Raw genomic sequence first — 19,877 nt, forward strand, 5'->3', positions numbered from 1 at the left:
CATTTGAACCTGAGTGGAAATTTAATAACCAATATAAATATTCCACAAACCAAAATACAGAGGATAAAGTATAAAAATAAAGAAAACAGACTTGCATCCTGGCTCTCACATAATTCAACAAGTAGCCCTGGAGAACTATTAAATCCTTGTGATAGTTTAAAAGCAAAGAGAGCCAATTTTGGAACATTACAAAACCCTCTTCAAGGGCTGGAGTGATGGTTTAGCGGTTAAGGAACTTGCCAGCGAACCCTAAGGACCTAGGCTCAATTCCCCAGCACCCGTGTAAACTAGATGCACAACGTGGTACATGTGTCTGGATTTCATCTTCAGTGGTTAGAGGTTGTGGCATGCCCATTCTCTCCCTTCCTTCCTTCCTCCCTCCCTCAATTAAATAAATTTTAAAAAGAAAACCCTTTCAAAATATAAATCTACTTGTGAGAACATAGTGAACAATGCAAATTACTGAAACTCTGCCAATACATGGAGAATATAGCTTCAATCTGTATCTTCTAGAAGACATGGCCATATTCATCCTTCCTCTCCCAGATACTTGGACACCCACAGCAAGTTCAAAGGTGAAAGGATGAGGAAATGGCTGTGATGTCTACCCTCCAGGATTAACACAAAGTGTGCAATGGTCCCTCTAGAACCACAGCCAGCCAGCACTACCCAACAAACAAAAAGATGTATGGTACAGAGGGGCCTTCCATCTCAGGGAATGTCTCCTACTTCAAGTGACAAGAACAGAGTACTGTTCCTTTACATTAAAAGGACACATATGGGCTGGGGAAATGGCTTAGTGGTTAGGGTATTTGCCTGTGATTCCCCAGGACCCATATAAGCTAAATATACAGGGGCACATGCATCTGGAATTCATTTGCAGTGGCTAGAGGCCTTGGCGTGCCCATTCTCTTTCTCTCTATCTGCCTCTTCCTCTCTCTCTCTCCCTCAAGTAAATAAAATATTAAAAGGTAGGGCTAGTGAAATGGTTTAGTGATTAAGCGCTTGCCTGTGAAGCCTAAGGACCCCAGTTCGAGGCTTGATTCCCCAGGACCCACATTAGCCAGATGCACAAGGGGCAAACGCGTCTGGAGTTCGTTCACAGTGGCTGGAGGCCCTGGTGTGCCCATTCTTTCTCCCTCCCTCCCTCTCTCTGTCATTCTCAAATAAATTGCCTTGAGTTTGAGGTCACCCTGAGACTACATAGTAAATTCCAAATCAGCCTGGGCTATAGTAAGACCCTACCTCAGTAAAACCAAACAATAAAAAAATAAATAAAATGGAGATATATACTGTACAAAGCACTATAATTTGAAGGATACAGATACAGTCCAAATACCCTTCCATTGAATTTTCTACATTTTTGTCAAAAAAAGAAATGCATAAGTATTATATATAATATACATTAGGTTTAGAACTCTGAAATTCACACAAGCCAAAAAAAATTCTCAAGCTTTTGTTAAAGCAGAGATTTCTTAGATTAAAAAACATAAGCAGGGCTGGAGAGATGGCTTAGCGGTTAAGCGCTTGCCTGTGAAGCCTAAGGACCCCAGTTCAAGGCTCGATTCCCCAGGACCCACGTTAGCCAGATGTACAAGAGGGCGCATGCTCATCTGGAGTTCATTTGCAGTGGCTGGAGACGCTGGAATGCCCATTCTCTCTTTCTCTCTCTCTCTCTCTATCTGCCTCTTTCTCTCTGTGTGTCACTCTCAAATACATAAAACAAACCAAAAAAATAAATAAATAAAAGCATAAGCAAAAAAAGAAAATTAAAGTACCAAATAATCAAATGAAGAGTAAATTACTTACCAATTTGGCCAGCCTTGACTTTAAAAGGTACATCCAATTCACTCTTCAGAAGAAAGAAATGCAAAGGACATCTTTAAGCACCCCCAAAAATCACTTATATACCCTTACATCACAGAAAAACAAATTTTCTACATTTGTAAAATGGCTATAAAGGTTTTCACTAAATGATTTTGCAGAAAGAATCCACAGAACAAAATTATGGAGAGGAAAAATTGTGAAAAGCATATAAAGAGCATAACTAGATCAACTGGTTGTTCCAATAATCAAGTCAAAAGGTAGGTCCACGACTGTGCACACTTGGGTCCTGCTGACTTGAAATGCTAGAAGAGGGAAAGAACAGAGTCCCTTCGCATAAATTAGCGGAAAACAATCATTCTTCCTCAAATGTAATACTTAGTAACTATATAAAATAATTTAAAATAAAAGTTACATTCCCAATATATTATTTACTTAACACTTCCTTTAAATATGTCTCACATACCAACCTGCAATAAATTTTCATTTATCTGGATTCCAAAATACTAGGAAGTTTAAATGACTTATAAACAAGTGCCTTTAACTGCTGAGCCATCTCCACGGCTCTCAAATAACTTTAGAATTCATAAAGTGCTAAACAGTAACTCAGACCTCCAAAGAGAACCTGAATCTTTTTTTTTTTTTTTTTGGTTTTTTTTTTGAGGTAGGGTCTCACTCTAGCCCAGGCTGACCTGGAATTCACTATGTAGTCTCAGGGTGGCCTTGAACTCACGGCGATCCTCCTACCTCTGCCTCCCAAGTGCTGGGATTAAAGGCGTGCGCCACCACGCCCGGCCCAGAACCTGAATCTTTAGAACTTTCTGATGGATATGAACTTAATATATATGACTACTATGAAATACTAGTCATATTAAATAAATATATTTTACAAAAATCTGGACACAAAACTACCATACTTTAGGTTATAATTAACTAAAATCATTTCTCTGATCACCTAATTATCCAAACATTCTAAATGCACAAGAATTGAACAAAATACTAACTTTTTTGATAAAAGTTTTCCTTTTTTGAACCAAAAAAGCTGTAATAAGTAAATGACTACCCTCCAGGAGGACAGGAAAACTAAATTCTAAATGATTCACCCTATAAATGTGGTCTTAAAATCATTTTCACACTAATTAAATATAAAGAACCTATATCAAAGTAAAACCTCAGGCCAGAATATAGAGCAGTAGTAGAGAGTCTGCCTAACACATGCAGGGGCCCAGGTTTAGTCCACAGAACCACAAAAAAAAAAAAAAAAAATTAATAAATTGAGTAAACCTCTAAAGGAGGTTACTGTGAATTAATGAAGAACATAAATTACAAAATACTTTGTTCTACTTAATTTTAAGCAAAATTCAAAGAGCAGGGCTAGAGAGATGGCTTAGCGATTAAGGCATGTGCCTGTGAAGCCAAAGGACCCAGGTTCAATTCCCCAGGACCCACATAAGCCAGATGCACAAGGAGCACTTACACCTGGAATTCGTTTGCAGAGGCTAAAAGCCCTGGCATGCACATTCTCTCCCTGTCTGTCTGTCTGTCTCTCTCTGCTCGTGAATAAATAAAATTTTTAAAAAATTCAAAGAGTTCCGCCTATTCTACTATGGGATGGTCGTCACTCATGCTGGGGTGCTTTGGGGTCTCCACACTCCTCCAACCATGATTTCAGGACACTGAGACAGCTTCTAGAAAGGTCCATGGTGAGAAATGGAGGCCTCCAGCCAGCAACCACGAATAAAGTTAGAACAAGTCCTCCCACCTGCTGATGACTACAAAACTGTCCCTCCGCCCAGCCTCCCCAGCCTGAGAGAGCCTCAGCCACAAACACCCACCTGCTTAATCCACACTAAAATCCTGACCCTCAGAAACATAGGGGATAATAGATACTTGTTTGAAATTGAAAGAAAAAAATCAAATTGGGCTAATCCAGGGCTCAATTTGTTTTCAAAGTATATTAGATAAATATCCTGTCACCATAACTTGATTCATACTTATTTTCTCATAAAATATTCACCTAAATTGAGGAAAATAAGCTTTTTTGTAATCTCTAACAATGGAATCTAAGTTCTAGATCTTTAAATAAAATTCTGAAAGTTGTGGCCTGTTATGAAAGGATAGGGAAAGAAAACTTAAAACTACTTTGAGCATCTAGCACAGGTCAGACTTTATTTCTCAGTGCAGTCAAGCCTCAAAGACACAGATGTGGCACTACATCATAATCAGCTCTGATTCAAAGGTTATAAACCAACATGCAAAGAAACTTGAACTCAGAAATATGAAATTTTGGCATCTGCCTACAATCTGAGCATCTGGGAGGTAGAGGCAAGAGGATCAGTAATTTAATGCTACATAGCAACTTTGAGGCCAGTCTGAGTACGAGATCGTATCTCAAAACATACATGGAGCTAGGGAGATGATTAAAGGTGTCTGCGTGCAAAGCCTGGCAGGCCAAGTTCAATCCCCCCATGGACAGCCAAATGAAAAGCAGCACACCAATGTGCCATGTGCTTGTAGTGGCAAGAGGACACACACACACACACACACACAGACACACACACAGACACACACAAAATACCATACACATACACAATCTGAAACTTTACCTAACAGACAAATATTCCACGTGACTTCATAAACTTAACTTCAGCATAATAAGCTAGCTATAAGCTAAGGAGGGTGAGTGTTGTTCAATTTTAGCTCAATAGTAAATGATGCAAATTACTTATTAAAGCTACAGTAATATATCCTTTTTTTAAGGCTTAATATTACCATAGTAGAAGGTTAGCCTCTCAATATATACTTCCAAAAAAATACAATTACTCATTAGATAATTTGTTAAAATCAATCCCTTCTTTGCCTGAAAAAAATTATAAAAACCTGAAGAAAAATATTTCTCTAAGAAAAATGTAGACTCAAAGCTATATAATCAAATTAAGTCATGGAAAAACATTCCATTTTCTAAAATATACTAATTCTGATCACTGGGGAAAAAAAAATCTAAATCTTTAATCTTATACTTTTCAACAGCAAATAGTTAAATAAGTAATCCTGACTCTAGTGACTCAATCACTTTATCTGGTACCTGGTACCAGATGCCTAGTAACCAAACGTTTCTAAGAGCTCACCAAATTAACTGAGTTATTAAGCAGAGTTAAAAAAAACTTACCAGAGCATTTTCTTTTATCTGCAGATTATCTAAAGCCACATTACCTGTAGAGAAGAAAAAGAAAAATGTAACATTAATACACCTACTAGCAGAACACAGTACCCAACACTAAGAATTCAGAGCCAGAGCACGTGGGAATGAAAGAACCCAAGACCTAAGTGTCCAGCAGGAGGCAGAAGCCAGAACGCACCTGAAACACGGAGCAAGGTAACAGAGGAAGTGTCCACATGATATTAAGCTTTGTTTTTAAGAAACACCTAAGTTGGTGCAGTTTGAAAAGCACGTGTGTGCAAAAAGCACCATCAAGCCAGAGCAGACAGTGTGTACGAGGCGCCATGCTGCCCGTGACATGAAAACGTCTGTTTCTATGCAGATGCAGCTTTAAACTTCTCTAAAATAAACTGTCATAAAAGGAAGAGATGCAGGCAAGAAACTTCACAGATAGGCAAAAAAAATTCCTACATTATGATAGCTGAGAAAAGAATAAATAGAGGTAGTCACACAGTACACTGAAGAAAAATCAAAACCTAAAATAACTGGGTGTGGCAGTGCACACCTGTGATTCCTGCATTTGGGAGACAGAGTCAAGAGAAGGATGGCTTAGTGGTTAAGGCGTTTGCCTGCAAAGCTAAAGGACCCTGGTTTGATTTACCAGGACCCATATTAGCCAGATGCACAAGGGGGCGCATGCATCTGGAGTTCATTTACAGTGGCTGGAGGTCCAGGCGCACCCATTCTCTACCCCCCCCCTTCTCTATCAAATAAATAAATAAAAATAAAATGTTAAAACAAGAATCACCATGAGTTTGAGGCCAGCTTACACTATACATTACTTTATACATACATGCATGCATGCATGCATACATACAATCTAAAATAAAGCAGTAACCTTAGCAGTGTCAGGGAAGTCATAGTAATTTTGGAGGAAGAACTGAAAGGAGGTTACTGCTGCTCAAATAAGAATTAATCACAGAAGACTGTTGAACAATTTGGGGAAATCCTTAAGTACTGTGTGCTCTGAAATTACAGATAGTAGAAACATGTTTCAGGGTTTGATTTTGTTTTCGCACGAATGCCTCTGCTCGAGCCGACAGAAGGCATGTGCAGAGATGCCCATGTCCATTTGAAGGCACTCAAAGTAACCAACAAGCTCTCAGGTCTGTAGGGAGACTTTCACACCCGCCCAGAGCTCGGACTGCGCCAGCCAGCGGCCTTCAGCTAGTGCGTCCATTGTCACCTGGAGCACTCAGAAGTCATCTGCACTAGAGATGATGTCCTCACAGCAGCTGTCCAACGATGACACAATGTGCATAATATCCCAGTATGACACGGGGCTGTTTCTACTACAGTGAACTTTGGTGCTACGATGAAGCAAGAGGTGAGAAATACTGAGCGCTGCCAGCCTAATAACAACGTTGCACGTAGAAAGCCTGGCAGCAGTACTAGGTGGTGGCGCTAAGGACAGCTTTTTTATTAAGTGTCCTCAGTGTTTGCTAGCTTTTATAATAACCAGATATTATTTTGTGTGAAATTACTTTGGAAATTATAAGGGAAATGAGAAAAATAAAACACTGGTATAACCTCTATATTTAATAGTAGTTTTTCCCACTAAGTTGCTGTCTTACTTTCAGACACAAACGCAGCAAACAGCTCTGGACTTCGGCTCCCGGAGTCTAACAACACAACACACGCCTTCCTCACTAAACACTACAAACGTGACTGAACAAAGTGACCATGGCAATGGCCTCGCACAAGGATTTGCACTCAGGGAGGAGCCACCAGCCGGACCCAAAGGCAAAGGAGGAAAAGCCGCAGCTTTCAGATGGCCGCCTGCCCTGGAGGGTGAAAGTGTCATGCCATGCTTCACCCGCACACGGGGCCCGCTGGCCTCAGCCCGACGGCCCGTGTGCTGGCAAGAGCAGTGCAGCTGCCACGCTTTCATTCCCGCCCTTCCTAGGAACCCCAAACTTCCATCCAGGTGACTAGCGCGGCATTACGAGGGAGACAGAGCCCACCGAAAAACCAACCCTTTTACATTTAACTGAGTACTGAAGAAGAGACGGAATTCTCCTTTAAGAAATGGCAACAACACAATGGGTGGCACGTCTGCCATGGTGGAAACCAGATGCCCTCTAAGTGGACTGGAGGCCCGCTCCATGGGAGGGATACATCCCTGATACTGAAAGCCTAAAACAGGGGTAGTCATGAGCCCTAGGGGTGTAACGTCTGCTGATGTCTGGCTAAACGGATATACTATGCTCACCAAACTGCCCAGTAAGCACTTCTGTTAATGTTCATACCCTTATATTAATGCTACTCTCACTTTTGGTAGAGAACCTTCTCTTTTCAGAGGCAGTGACCTTGGGATGACTCAGAAGGCATCATGGTGCTGGAAAGAAGTGACAGGAGTGCTCAGTACTGCGATATCTCTATCACACCTTCCAAGGCTCGGGGTCTAATGTGGAAGAGGTGGCAGAAAAAATGGAAGAGGCAAAGGAAGGGTAGGACTCCTTACAACGTGCTCCTCCAGACACAAAATGGCCTGGATATCCATGACCTCACAGTGCCTGACACTACCTACACAAGAGCATAATAAGAGGAGGAAAAGATGATGACATCAAAGTAAAAGAGAGACTGATTGAGATAGGGTGGGGATATGATGGACAATGGAGTTTCAAAGGGGAAAGTGGAGGGATGAAAGGTATTACCATGCGATTTTTTTTATAATCACAGAAGTTGTTAACAAAAATTTGAAAAAAAAAAAAGGCAAAAACAACAACCCCTAGAACCTGCAGCCCCAATGCATACAACCCCACACTCACAACCCCAACACATACAAGCCCCCACATGCAACTGCAACACATACAACCCCCGTATACAATCCCCCACATACAGCCCCAAGACATACAAACCCCACATACAACTGCCACACATTCAACCCACATCTGTAACTCCCACATACTACCCCAACACATACAAGCCCCCACATGCAACTGCAACACACACAACTTCCATCTTTAACCCCCCCAAACAGCCCCAAGACATATAACCCCCACAAACAACACCCCACCTACAACCCTGACACATACAACCCCCTACATACAACTCCCGACACAACTCCTCAAACACAAGCCATGACACATACAGCCCTGGACACATACAAGCAACTGCTGGAGCTGGATCACGAGGGACAGTTTCAGAAAAACGCCACAGGAAGTTTCAGACAAAGTAAAGGGTAAATATTTGTACATCATCTTAAAGAGAAGGAGAGAAATAGGGCAGGGTGACTCACAACTGCAGACGGGCACGCTGGACTCTGTCAGCCAGGCAAGCAAGGAAGCTGCCACACCACCAGGCGCTCAGCCCCAAGTCCAGCTGCAGCTGCGAAGCTGGGAAGTGGTCTTGGGATGGGACTGGCAGGCCTGGGACAGGCCTGGGGGTGTGGAGAAGGAGCAGGCACAACAAACCTGCTTCACGGAGACCCCACCCACACTATGCTCGGCACTGACCTACAAACACCTTACATGGGCACTCACTGCTGGAAAAGCATCCAGGAAGGTTCAAAACAAAGTTTCAAGGATCTCTGAACACGCAGTCCTAAGAGGTAGGAGGATCAGTGTGAGTTCGAGGCTACCCTGAGACTACATAGTGAATTCCAGGCCAGCCTGGGCTAAAGTGAAACCCTACCTCGGAGGGGGGGGGGAGAAGTAAAAGCACTGAGGATACAGCTCAGCTGGCAGAGGGCTTGGGGGCATGCACAAAGCCCTGGGCTCAGTTCCAGGAACTGCAATAACCTGGAACAGTAACACACAATTGTAACCCCAGAAATCTGGAGGTGGAAGCCAGAGATCAGAAGTTCTTGGTCATCTCTGACTATATAACAGGTATGAGGCCAGTCCAGGCTATGTAAATTTTTTTTTAAAAAATCAAAAAGAAAGGCCAGGTTGGGTAGCTTGTGCTTAATTTTAAGCCTTGCACAGGAGAGACTGAAGCAAGCAGGTCATGAGTTCAAAGCCAACCTGGGTTACATAGTGGGTTCAAGACAGCCTGGGCTACAGAGTAAGGCCTACTCTGAAACAAACAAAAAATCAAAAAGGGAGGGAGAGAGTTAAATACTTCTAATCAGAAATAACCTCTCCATATTTTCACAGTTTAGGTTATATCTTTCTTACAGTATCATTCACAGAAATCCCCAGTCTAATTATGAACCCCTTACTGACTTCCCTGATAACAGGTCTCAACAATGCTGGCTAAATTGCATTATAATACATGAACTACTGGGACAGAAGCCACTACCGTGAAGGTAACTAACATTTCAGAAAACATTTTCAGTTGTTAGATTACTGGAGCCTCATGGGAGGCAGGATGGATACAGCAAGGAAGGAAAATGGAGGCTTTGTGAGGTTAAATGACTGGCCTGAGAATACCACGGCCGCCTAGGAAGTCTGGCAGAGCCACTGCCCAAATCATCAACGCTGTCTTCACAACGCCTCACTTTCTTCCACATGGCAGAACAGAAAGGGTACAGGACTTCAGTTATGTACTCCCTTTGTGCTATAAAAACGATACAAAAAATTCAAAACTGAAAGAGGAACTGGCATTAGCACAAGAGTCTAAGGACTACACTGGGGGCATGACCAGCAGAAAGGGACGGCACCCTGGAGGGAGCTGTGGGGAGATGCGCCGCAAGACGGCCAGTCACTTTACGGTCTTGTTTAAACATTTTCCTTTCAGAACAGAAATTCCCAAGTTATATTTTAGAATTATTCCTGGACCATACAGATCTTTCAGTCTCACTCCATTCACTTTTCCTATGAAGACCGTGAAGTTTACAGTGACGGAGAGGTTTGCCCAAGGTTATACAAGTACTTTCTGATGACACTAAGAATAGATCTATGTCTCCTGACTTGGGTCAGTTCTTAATATAAAACATAAAGATTAATCCAAAACTGTGATTTCACACAGCAACCAACAAAGCAAGATGCCAGGCCCTGATCTAGCAGTGAGGAGAGAATACACAGTGCCCCTTACTTTTAAGATCTCAGTTACATAGTGATTAATTACATAAGCATGCGTCATTTACTTGAAATATTTAAGGACATTTATCTCCCAAGGAAATGAGCTAAATTACTAGTTTTTAAAAGGATGAATCCAGGGCTGGAGAAATGGCTTAGCAGTTAAGGAAATTGTCCGCAAAGCCTAAAAACCCAGGTTCAATTCCCCAGAACCCACATAAGCCACATGCACATGGTGGGGCATGTATTTAGAGCTCATTTTTAGTGGCTAGAAGCCCTGGCATGCCCACTCTCTCTCTCACTCTTTCTTGCTCTGTAATAAATTTATAAATAAAAGATAAAGCATGAATCCAATTTATTTTAACAATTCATGGTTTAGTAAATACTGAAGAAAATATGGTATCAACAGAGTTCATGAAATCTAGCTATCTGATTCCAAATTAGCAAATCTAGGATGCTTTAATGAGGATCTGTAACCATTTCCCGCTGAAATAAATCCTGGCAAAGGGTACTGGAAGGCTGAGGTGTCAATGCAGAACGCTCCCCTTTCAACAGCCCCACAGACGCTGGAGTCCACACAGTGCAGCAATGTGGAGCACCAACTTTCAGCTCCGCTAGTAGAGGAGTGAGCTTTTCATTAATGATGCTATTTAAATGCATGAAAGGAGCTGGTCCGGTTCCCATTGCTGGTAGAAATCAGGGGACCAAGAGCAGCTTCTGGGAAAAAGATGGCATGAACAGAGGGTGGACATCACCCCCTGGCCAACATAAGGTGGACAATAGCAACAGGAGAGTGTATCAAGCACTGACTTGGGGAAACCGGCTTTAAGACCATAAGCCCGCCCCCAACAGTAAACTCACTCCAGAAGGCATTAATTCCCAAATATCCATCAGCTGGGAACCTAGCATTCAGAACTCCGAAGTTTATGGGGGACACCTGAAACAAGCCACCACATTCCGCCCCTGGCCCCCATAAACTGATAATCTTACATGATCTAAAATACAATGCATTCATCTAACTTTAAAAGACCCATAGTTTTTATCAATTCCAATGATGTTCATACATCCCCATAGTCCAACATCTTTTTTTTTTTTTTTTTTTTTTGAGAGTGACAGAGAGAGAAAGAGGCAGAAGAGGAAAGTGGGTGTGCCAGGGCTCCTAGCCACTGCAAACAAACTCCAGGCGCATGCGCCCCCTTGTGCACCTGGCTAATGTGGGTCCTGGGGAATCAAGCCTTGAATCGGGGTCATTAGGCTTCACAGGTAAGCGCTCAACTGCTAAGTCATCTCTCCAGCCCTCCAACATCTTTTAACTGAGCCATAATACCAAAAAATAACCTCAAAAAAACCATAATGGCACAGAATAAATATTCACACTGCAAAAGATGGCATTGGGCATAGCAAAGAAACATTCAACGAATACAAGATTTAAAACAACCAGGGCAAACATCAAACTCTGTAGCTTCAAGTCCAACAACTCTAGCCAGTGAGAAATCTCCAAGTCCAATAATTCTAACCAGCAACAAGTCTCTGGCATTCCAATTCTGCCCCTCCAGCTAGGCTACTCACAGTCCTGGAAAACTTCATCAGGGCCGGCAGCTCTCCTTAGCAGCCATCTCGTGGTCCCAGAATCTCCACTGGGTCTCCACTGCAAGGCCACAGTTCATCCTCATGGTCCCAAGGGGTCTCCATGCAGGCATCCTGCAAAACCTGCTTCACACTGGCCATGGCCATTTCCAAAACGCAAGACCGTGTTGCAAACTTAGTGATCCTCTCTGCATTTCTTATATTCCACAATACCAGGTAGGGTGCCAATTTGTTCATCCAGGGGGAATAAAGCAGACTTTGAAGAACAGGACTCTCCTTGAGCACTCAAGCCCCTTCAAAAGAATCAACATTCTTCCTGTTGTCCCAGCACAGGTCAGCTAGCCCAGTCTCAAAGGTTGTAATCGCTCAGTTACAGCTGAACAGGCTCCTAAGTTTATGGGGGACACGTGAATCAAACCACCACACACACTATTAACTGTTTCCTACATAATTCCTACAGGACAAGCTAATAAGAAACATTGCCTCCACTATACCAAACCTGGGCTAGGAGAAAAGAACTTGAAAAACCAAAACTCCTTGGGTGGGTTTAGAAGCATAGATACCACTATGTTTTATGTACTGAGGCAAAAGAAAGCAAAAATAAAACTAAATTGAAAAATTAGATTTTTGGCCTGGGATATGGCTCAGTAGTTAAAGGTACTTGCTTATAACACCTGTTAGTCTGGGTTCAAATCCATGCAAAGCTGGATGGGCATTTGTTTGCAGGGGCAAGAGACCCTGTTGTGCGTACATGCACGCATGCACATATGCAAATAGTATTTTTTAAATATTTTTATTTATTTGCAAGGAGAGAAAAGGAGATAATAACCGAATAAACATGGGCATGCAGGGCCTCCTGCCAGAGTATGTGCATCTTTGTGCATCTAGCTTTAAATGGGTGCTGAGGAACAAAACCCAGGCGGTCAGGCTTGCAGGCAAGCGCTTTAACAGTGGAGCCATCTCTCCAGCCCGTTTTTTTTTTTAGTCAGCTTTTTTTATTTTTCATTCAAGCTACCCTACAGCTACCTGTTAAAGACAATGTCATGTGTTAGGTGTGAATTCACAAGAGCAGTGGGTACCTTAAACTTCACGCACCCTGTCATATTTCAGGACTATGACTCTTTACCCGCCAGCTGTACTGCTGGACGTGGACGACGGCTTCTCATCGAACCAACAGCTCAAGTCACAGGTGCTTACAGCCAGAGGAGAAGACAGGCCAAGCTCACCCCTCTCATTGCCAGATAAGAAACAAATGGCTACCCATCAAGAGCCTGCCTAAAAAATGCACAAACAAACCACCCCACCTAGAGCGTGCGCGATCAAACCTGAGCCCCAGAGCCCTCACCTTCGCTGCGAGTCCAGTGCTCATTCGCCCTGCTCGCGCTGCTCTGCTCCAGCAGGAGTGGAGCCGTCACAATCTAAAACCCAGAATCCCAAACCTGTTGAGTAATGTGTTGCCACAACTGGAAAATGCCACACCTCACCTCGTGGGACACACTGCAGCCAAAACAAAGTACACTAAAAATAACTGTAGAAAATTACATTCACGCTATAAATTACACAAGGTAGATATGACATCAATATGAATTTGGCAAAGAGAGGTGAGAATGATCCCCAAGCAGTTACGTTATGCACATATTCCATTATTCCAGAATAATTCTGGAATAGGGACACTGCACCTGGAGCTGTCAGCTGACAACGAAGTGTCAGGGATGGGGAAGGCCAAGACAGCAAAGAGCACAGGCAGAGGGAGGCTGGCCTGGAGAGCGCGAACTCCACATGCACTCGCCCGTTCCGGTCACCAGTCAGCTCCTACACTGAACACTTCGTGGCCAAGCGCTCCTTCCGCTTGCCAAGGGGAAGTGTGTTCCTGCTCTTCTACAAGTCAGATTGACACAGATTCAATGCTGCAACAATACAGCTTATCCCAAATTGCAAAACATATGATATTTCAACATACCTTTTCAAAAACATGTTACTCTGAAAACAATTATATCCTAGACACACCACAAATAGCTGAGGGCTATGTAATTTATCTCCTGGTACCAGTTTGTAGGGAAACAAAAACATAGATAAACCTCTTTATCTGTCCAAGTAACACATGCCCATCAGGCACTTCTCTCAACCTTTGAAAAGCAGCCTTAGGAACTGCAGGCAGACAATACAAGCACTGCTAAGTATACATTCAAATGCAAAAAGTTAGTTTTTTTTTTTTTTACTTTATTTTTTTATTGTCCTCTTTAAGAAACTTGTTTGGGGGCTGGAGAGATGGAGCAGTTACGGCATTTGCCTGCAAAGCCAAAGAGACCTAGGTTCGATTCTCCAGGTCCCACGTAAACCACATGTACATAGCAGCACATGCGTCTGGAGTTCATTTGCAGTGGCTAGAGGCCCTGGCATGACCATTCTCACTCCCTCTCTTCTCCTCTCTCCCTCTCTCTGTCTCTAATAAATAAACAAATATAAAATTTTTAAAAAGAAAGAAATGCGTTTGGGGCCATGCATGGTGGCGCTCATGCCTTTAATGCTAACTCTGGGGAGTCCAAGGTATGGAGATTGCTGTGAGTTTGAGGCCACCCTGGGATTACATAGTGAATTTCAGGTCAGCCTGGACTAGAGCAAGACCATACCTCAAAAAAAAAACAAAACAATGGAAAATACAAAATGTTGAGATATATAATGTTAGTACAACACAAATTATCATACTGTAGAATATCAAATCTCAAAAGTTTGAAGCTAAAAGAGTGTACTGGATCTCGTCTGATGTAAGAAGATACATACTTAGGAAAATAAAACACAGTAAGCTGTTCTCATTCACTCAGATAGGTTTACTGCCACTATTACAGCACAACAGTAACAATGACACAGGATTTCACCGTTTCTCGCACAGCCCATGTTAAAGGCTAGGAAGCTGGGCTGGGTAGACGACTTAGCTGGCAAAGCTGAAGGGCCCAGGTTCGATTCCCCAGTACCCATGTAAGCCAGAGGCACAAAGTGGTGCATGCGTCTAGAGCTCATCTGCAGCAGCTGGAAGCCCTGGCACACCCATTCTCCCCCTCCCGCCCCCTCTCATTTTCTGTCACTTCCTCCTGCCTCTCAAATAAAAACATAAAATAAAAAAGACTAGGAAATGGAGGATTAGAGAATTAAAATACTTCTCCAGGACCCTACAACTAGTAAATAATTAGGGCCTTGTTTTTTGGACAAGAGTAAATTTTTAAAAGGCACTAGGCCTGAACTACTTTTAAATATACAGAGGAATTACTCTGCATTTAAAAGCAAACCTTTCAAGAATAAGATCAAACCAACATTTCAGCGTTCTTTTTGTTTTCGGTGTTATTTTGGTTGCTTGAATTTAAAATCAATTTGCATCGTATACATGTGGGTGCTAGACTTCCCAATCATTCTTACCATCCTTTCATGCTACACTTTTACCTTTAGTATAGATTTCATTACAAATGCCTATATATACATCAACACATGCACAGTACAAACTTTCCCAAATTATGTAAACATAATTTCATTCTTAAAACTCCCTAGAGCCAACTAAGCAAAGACTATGCATTTTTATTGACATGATACTTTTCAGTCACTTATGTTATCTGTTTTGCTCAAGTTAGAAATTTCGTAAGTGTGAACACACTTTCCCTAAGTCCTTTCTTACTCTCTAGTAAAATTTGTCGGTCCAGAAGATATCCCTGTGTGCAAAAGACAACCTCAGTTTTCTCCTCAGAGCAGTTTTCCAATTAACACTTGAAACTGGATTATTCTTCAGTACAAAGAACATACACAGAATGTTTCTAGCAGTATACCCTAGCCCTGGGGTCTGCCCAACACATGCCAGAAGCATATCTCTGCCCTCAGTGTGACAACCAAAAACATCTTAGACATAGCCCAATATCCAATCACCCCTACGGAACAAAGTTACACACACATACAAGCACGCACCATTGAAAGCTGCTGCCTTAAACTAGTCAAACACACCTATTAAGAACTATTAACTTAGTTTATGTCCAGGAAATAGGGAGATCAGGTATGTGAAATTTCTAAAGGAAAAATTCTTCCCTTTCTGAAGACTTGAATTTTCAAAACTTGAAAAGCCAAACCAAACATGTTAACCTTACCTGCTAACGCAAATACAGTTGTTGATTTTTGTTTTGTTTTGTTTTGTCTTGTTTTTCAAGGTAGGGTCTCACTCTAGCCCAGGCTGACCTGGAATTCACTATGTAGTCTCAGGGCAGTCTCGAACTCATGGAGATCCACTCTACTTTGTCTCCCATATGCTGAGATTAAAAGTATGTGCCACCATGCCTGGCTTGCAAATACAGTTTTCAAATAGAACTGCACTAAAATCTCCAGTTCTTTTCAAACCTTACCAACAACATGGTTGTCATAAATATCAATAATTTTATTAAATTAAAATTATTTTTTAATTTAATGTTTTAATCTAAAAAGTTTAAAACAAATTTCTTCATTGCTGTTTTCAAAATGAAGTAATAATTAAGATTAAGGGCAGTTAGGATTCGAAAGATAATATATTGAGCAACAACTTTAAAAGCACATGATTTCTGGCAAACACAAAAATAACCCAGTACAAAAAAAAAACAAAAAACCCAGTGCAACTTTCTAGAAGCTCAGCTGTGGGCCAGCAACACTGCAGGAATAACTGAGTGTTCACTGGACAGTGAAAGAAATGGATTTATTTGCTTGGGCATAGTATACACAGTTAATGCAGACTGGCAGAATATTTTAATCTAAAACAAATATCAGATGGGACTGATGGCACATTTCAGTGCCAAGAGCACACAGAAAGGCCTGAAGCTTGCTCCCTACAGCCACAAAATCAATTCAATTAAAGCAAAAAAATACGATGAAAGGAAATAGAAGCTCTATTCCTAGATTTAACTAAAAGACAAAACAAGGGGAAGGGTGACATAAATTACAGCACTTTAAAGTAAGTTGTAAGTTTACAAAATTTTCAGGCAGTATATGCATGGTCAAAATAAATGAAGCCGGCATGGTGACACACACCTTCAATCCCAGCACTCGGGAGGCAGGGGTAGGAGGATCACCGTGTGTTCAAGGCCACCAGGAGACTACATAGTGAATTCCAGGTTAGCCTGGGCTAGAGTGAAATCTTACCTCAAAAAAATAAAATAAATAAATAAAATAAAATAAATGAAGCTATTTGCAGTTGGAATTACAGAATGCTGGCACTGGAAAGCCTTTCAAACAGCATCTTTCCCAATGTCTTAAAGATGTAAGGAAGGCTTGGTGGTGAAACAATCTTCAATTGTATCCAGATGTTTTATTTCACTAAAAAGACAAAGACAGGCTGGGGAAGTGGTTCCGTAGTTAAGGGTGCCTACTTATAAAGCCTGCTGGCCTGGGTTCAAGTCCCCAGCCACCCATGTAAAGCCAAAAAGGGACCACAGCCCACCTACACATGGCCCCTACTCACACACGTCAATAAATACAGCACAATATCACCACTACTTAAAATCGGAGTAATAGTTACATGGCCGTATCACTTTGTCAGGTATGATTTAAACTTTTTTGAATGTCAAAAAAGTTTCTTTAGGGGACTGGAGAGATGGCTTAGCGGTGAAGCACTTGCATGTGAAGCCTAAGGACCCTAGTTCGAGGCTCAATTCTCCAGGATCCATGTTAGCCAGATGCACAAGGTGGCACATGCATCTGGAGTGGTTCATTTGCAATGGCTACAAGCCCTGGCATACCCATTTTCTCCCTCCCTCTCTTCTCCCCCCCTGCTTCTTTGTCTGTCGCTGTCAAATAAATGAATAAATAAAACACACAAAAAAATAAAAATAAAAAGTTTCTCTAGGAAGGTTTAATGAAGAAGAAACAAAGGCCCCAGTAAGGTAAATGGCTTGTTCAACCCAGCACACCATGAGGCTTGGAACTCAGCACTTTGCGCATCTTCTAGCCCAGGCGTTTTTCATTCCAAATGCTTACTGTCTCTAAGGACTGGCTGGTATTATCACTGGCAATGTTCTGAGGAGACACAGACACTCTGCAGATAACATCAGACCTTTACCTCCTTTAACGTTCCTTTACCTCCTTCTCTTTAGCGTGGGGGGATGGGTAAACCAAGCATGTATTTGTGGGCAAACCAGAAGGAACCAGGAGGCTACACAAAACAGGTTCCTCTGCAATTCAGGGCAACCCGCAGGTTCTATAACTTCACTTTTTGCTGTAAGTATGTGGACCTAGCAGTTAAGGTGTACCTGCAAAGCCAAAGGACCTCGGTGGTGCATGCATCTGAAGTTTGTTTGCAGTGGCTGGAGGCCCTGGTGCACCCATTTATGTTTTCTCTCTCTCTCTCCCTCCCACTTCCTCCCCCCTCTTTCTCTCCTGCTGTCTCTCTCATAAATAAGGTGTTCCCAATATTCTCAAACCTTGAACACTTAATGCATGCAAAAAAAAAAAAAAATTTAAGCTGTCTTTATCTTGCAGGGCTGTAAACAAAAGTCAGCCTTAAGTAGTAAAGTAAGCGAGGCAAGTGCACTAATTAATAATTAAGCTTGGTGAAGAATACACAACTTATACTACTCCACATCCACTTTGATAGTCTCTAGGATAAAAAAAAAAAAAAAAAAAAAAAAAAAAAAACTTGGCAGACATTCCTGGACATGCACCCAAGGCAGACAGCTAACTAATGACGACAAGAATGCCTGGTCTAAGTTTCTGTCGATGGCTTCAAAACAAAACTGGAGGTGCTCTTCTTCGTGAGGAAGAGGTCAGTGCTAAGGAATGATTAGTCACTTTCTGGGGAGCTGGAGACAGGAAGAGCGGAGAGTGCCTGGGGACACGCCTTTCTCCATCATCATCTTCGCGATCCCCCGTCCCTCCCGGTCCCGGCTGTCCGGAGAGGGAGCAGGAGGCCAGGTCGTGGGGCGATGCCATGCTACCGGGAAGACCTGGGTGTCACTTCCCGGGGCGCGCACCACCGCGCAGCCGTGCGCACGCTCACCCAGGCAAGGGGGGGGGGGGAGCAAAAAAAGACGTTTCTGAATTTTTTTGGAGGGGGCTGTTTATTTTCAATGGCGGGGCGGGAGTGGGGGGCCTCGGGGCATCCTCCAGGCCCCGGGGCGGGGTAGGGTGAGGGGCGCCCTGCACCCGCCGGCGGCGGGGAGGAGCCGCGGGGTGTCAGCCCCCGCAGGGCCCGGGACACGCGACGCGGGCCCCCGCCTCAGCCCCACGGCCCGCCGCGGCGCCGCGCTTACCGCCCCAGATCCCCAGCTTGAGCTGAGACTTGTTCAGGTTCTCCACGTAGTCGCCCAGGAAGCGGTTCAGCAGGTCCGCGACCACCGACTCCAAGACCATGGCTGAGGGGAGCGGCCCCGGGCGGCGGGAGCGCGAGCCGGCGAGGGCGGGCGGAGCCGGAGCGGCGCGGCGCTGTGGGCGGGGCCCGCCGCGTGACTGACGGCCGCCGGGCCCCGCCCCTTCCGCCCGCCGCCAGCGCGCAGGCGCGGGGAGACGCCGGCCCTCCCTCCCCCTCTCCTCCCCCGCCCCTCCGCCGCGTGGGCGTCGCGGTGCCCACCGCCCCTTCGCAGGGACAGCTGCCGGACGCGCCGCCCTGCGTCCTTGCCCGCTAGATAGCTGTGAGGCCTTCACCTGCCTTCCTTCTCTTCCTTCTTACCTCCCTCCCTTCCTGCCATGTGTGACAGGGTCGCAGGTAGCCCAGGCTGGCCTCGAACTGGCTTGATAAGCTGAAGGTGACCTTGAACTTCTGATACTGAGAGCTGGGGTAGACATGGGCCACCATGCCTAGTTTTTTTGTTGTTGGTGGGTTTTTTTGTTGGGTGTTTTTTGGGGGGATTGGTTTTTCCAAGGTAGGGTCTCCCTCCAGCCTAGGCAGAAAGGTGTGACCCCACCGCCCTGGCCTACCATACCCAATTTTATGCGGTGCTGGGATGGCACCTGGTGCCTGCCAGACAGGTGCTCTGAGACACATCCCCAGGGCCCTAAGCTTCTCTTTTGCGTTTTGAATATACACTTGCGTCGTGGCGCCCGCCTTTAATCCCAGCACTTGGGAGGCAGAGGTAGGAGGATTGCCGGGAGTTCTAGGCCACTTTGAGACTACATACTGAATTCTAGGTCAGCCTGGACTAGAGTGAGACCTTATCTCGAAAAAAAAAAAAAAAGCAGGAAGAAGGTATAAAAGCACATCGCGGTGGCAAATAGCAATGAACCTGAGTATGTGTTCCTTTCGAAACTCATCCTCCTCCAACATTCACTCGAAATTTAGACCAGATAGT

The 19,877-nt window shown here is 43.6% G+C and overlaps 1 protein-coding gene across 4 annotated transcripts in view; it reads right to left on the minus strand.

Annotated features, from left to right (window-relative positions):
• Positions 1-18,976, minus strand: part of Vps13c (vacuolar protein sorting 13 homolog C) — a 163,087-nt gene extending 144,111 nt beyond the window's left edge. For all 4 annotated transcript variants that reach the window (XM_004662514.2, XM_004662513.2, XM_004662516.2 and 1 more), the window contains exons 1-3: positions 18,843-18,976; positions 4,994-5,037; positions 1,810-1,852 (exon numbers count right to left, since the gene is read on the minus strand). In XM_004662514.2, coding sequence (XP_004662571.2) covers positions 1,810-1,852; positions 4,994-5,037; positions 18,843-18,942 — 187 coding nt within the window. In that variant the 5' untranslated portion in view covers positions 18,943-18,976. The remainder of the gene's footprint in view (positions 1-1,809; positions 1,853-4,993; positions 5,038-18,842) is intronic.
• Positions 18,977-19,877: the final 901 nt, after the last annotated feature.

Source organism: Jaculus jaculus, chromosome 10 (genome assembly GCF_020740685.1).
Source record: "Jaculus jaculus isolate mJacJac1 chromosome 10, mJacJac1.mat.Y.cur, whole genome shotgun sequence".
Taxonomy (NCBI): Eukaryota; Metazoa; Chordata; class Mammalia; order Rodentia; family Dipodidae; genus Jaculus; species Jaculus jaculus.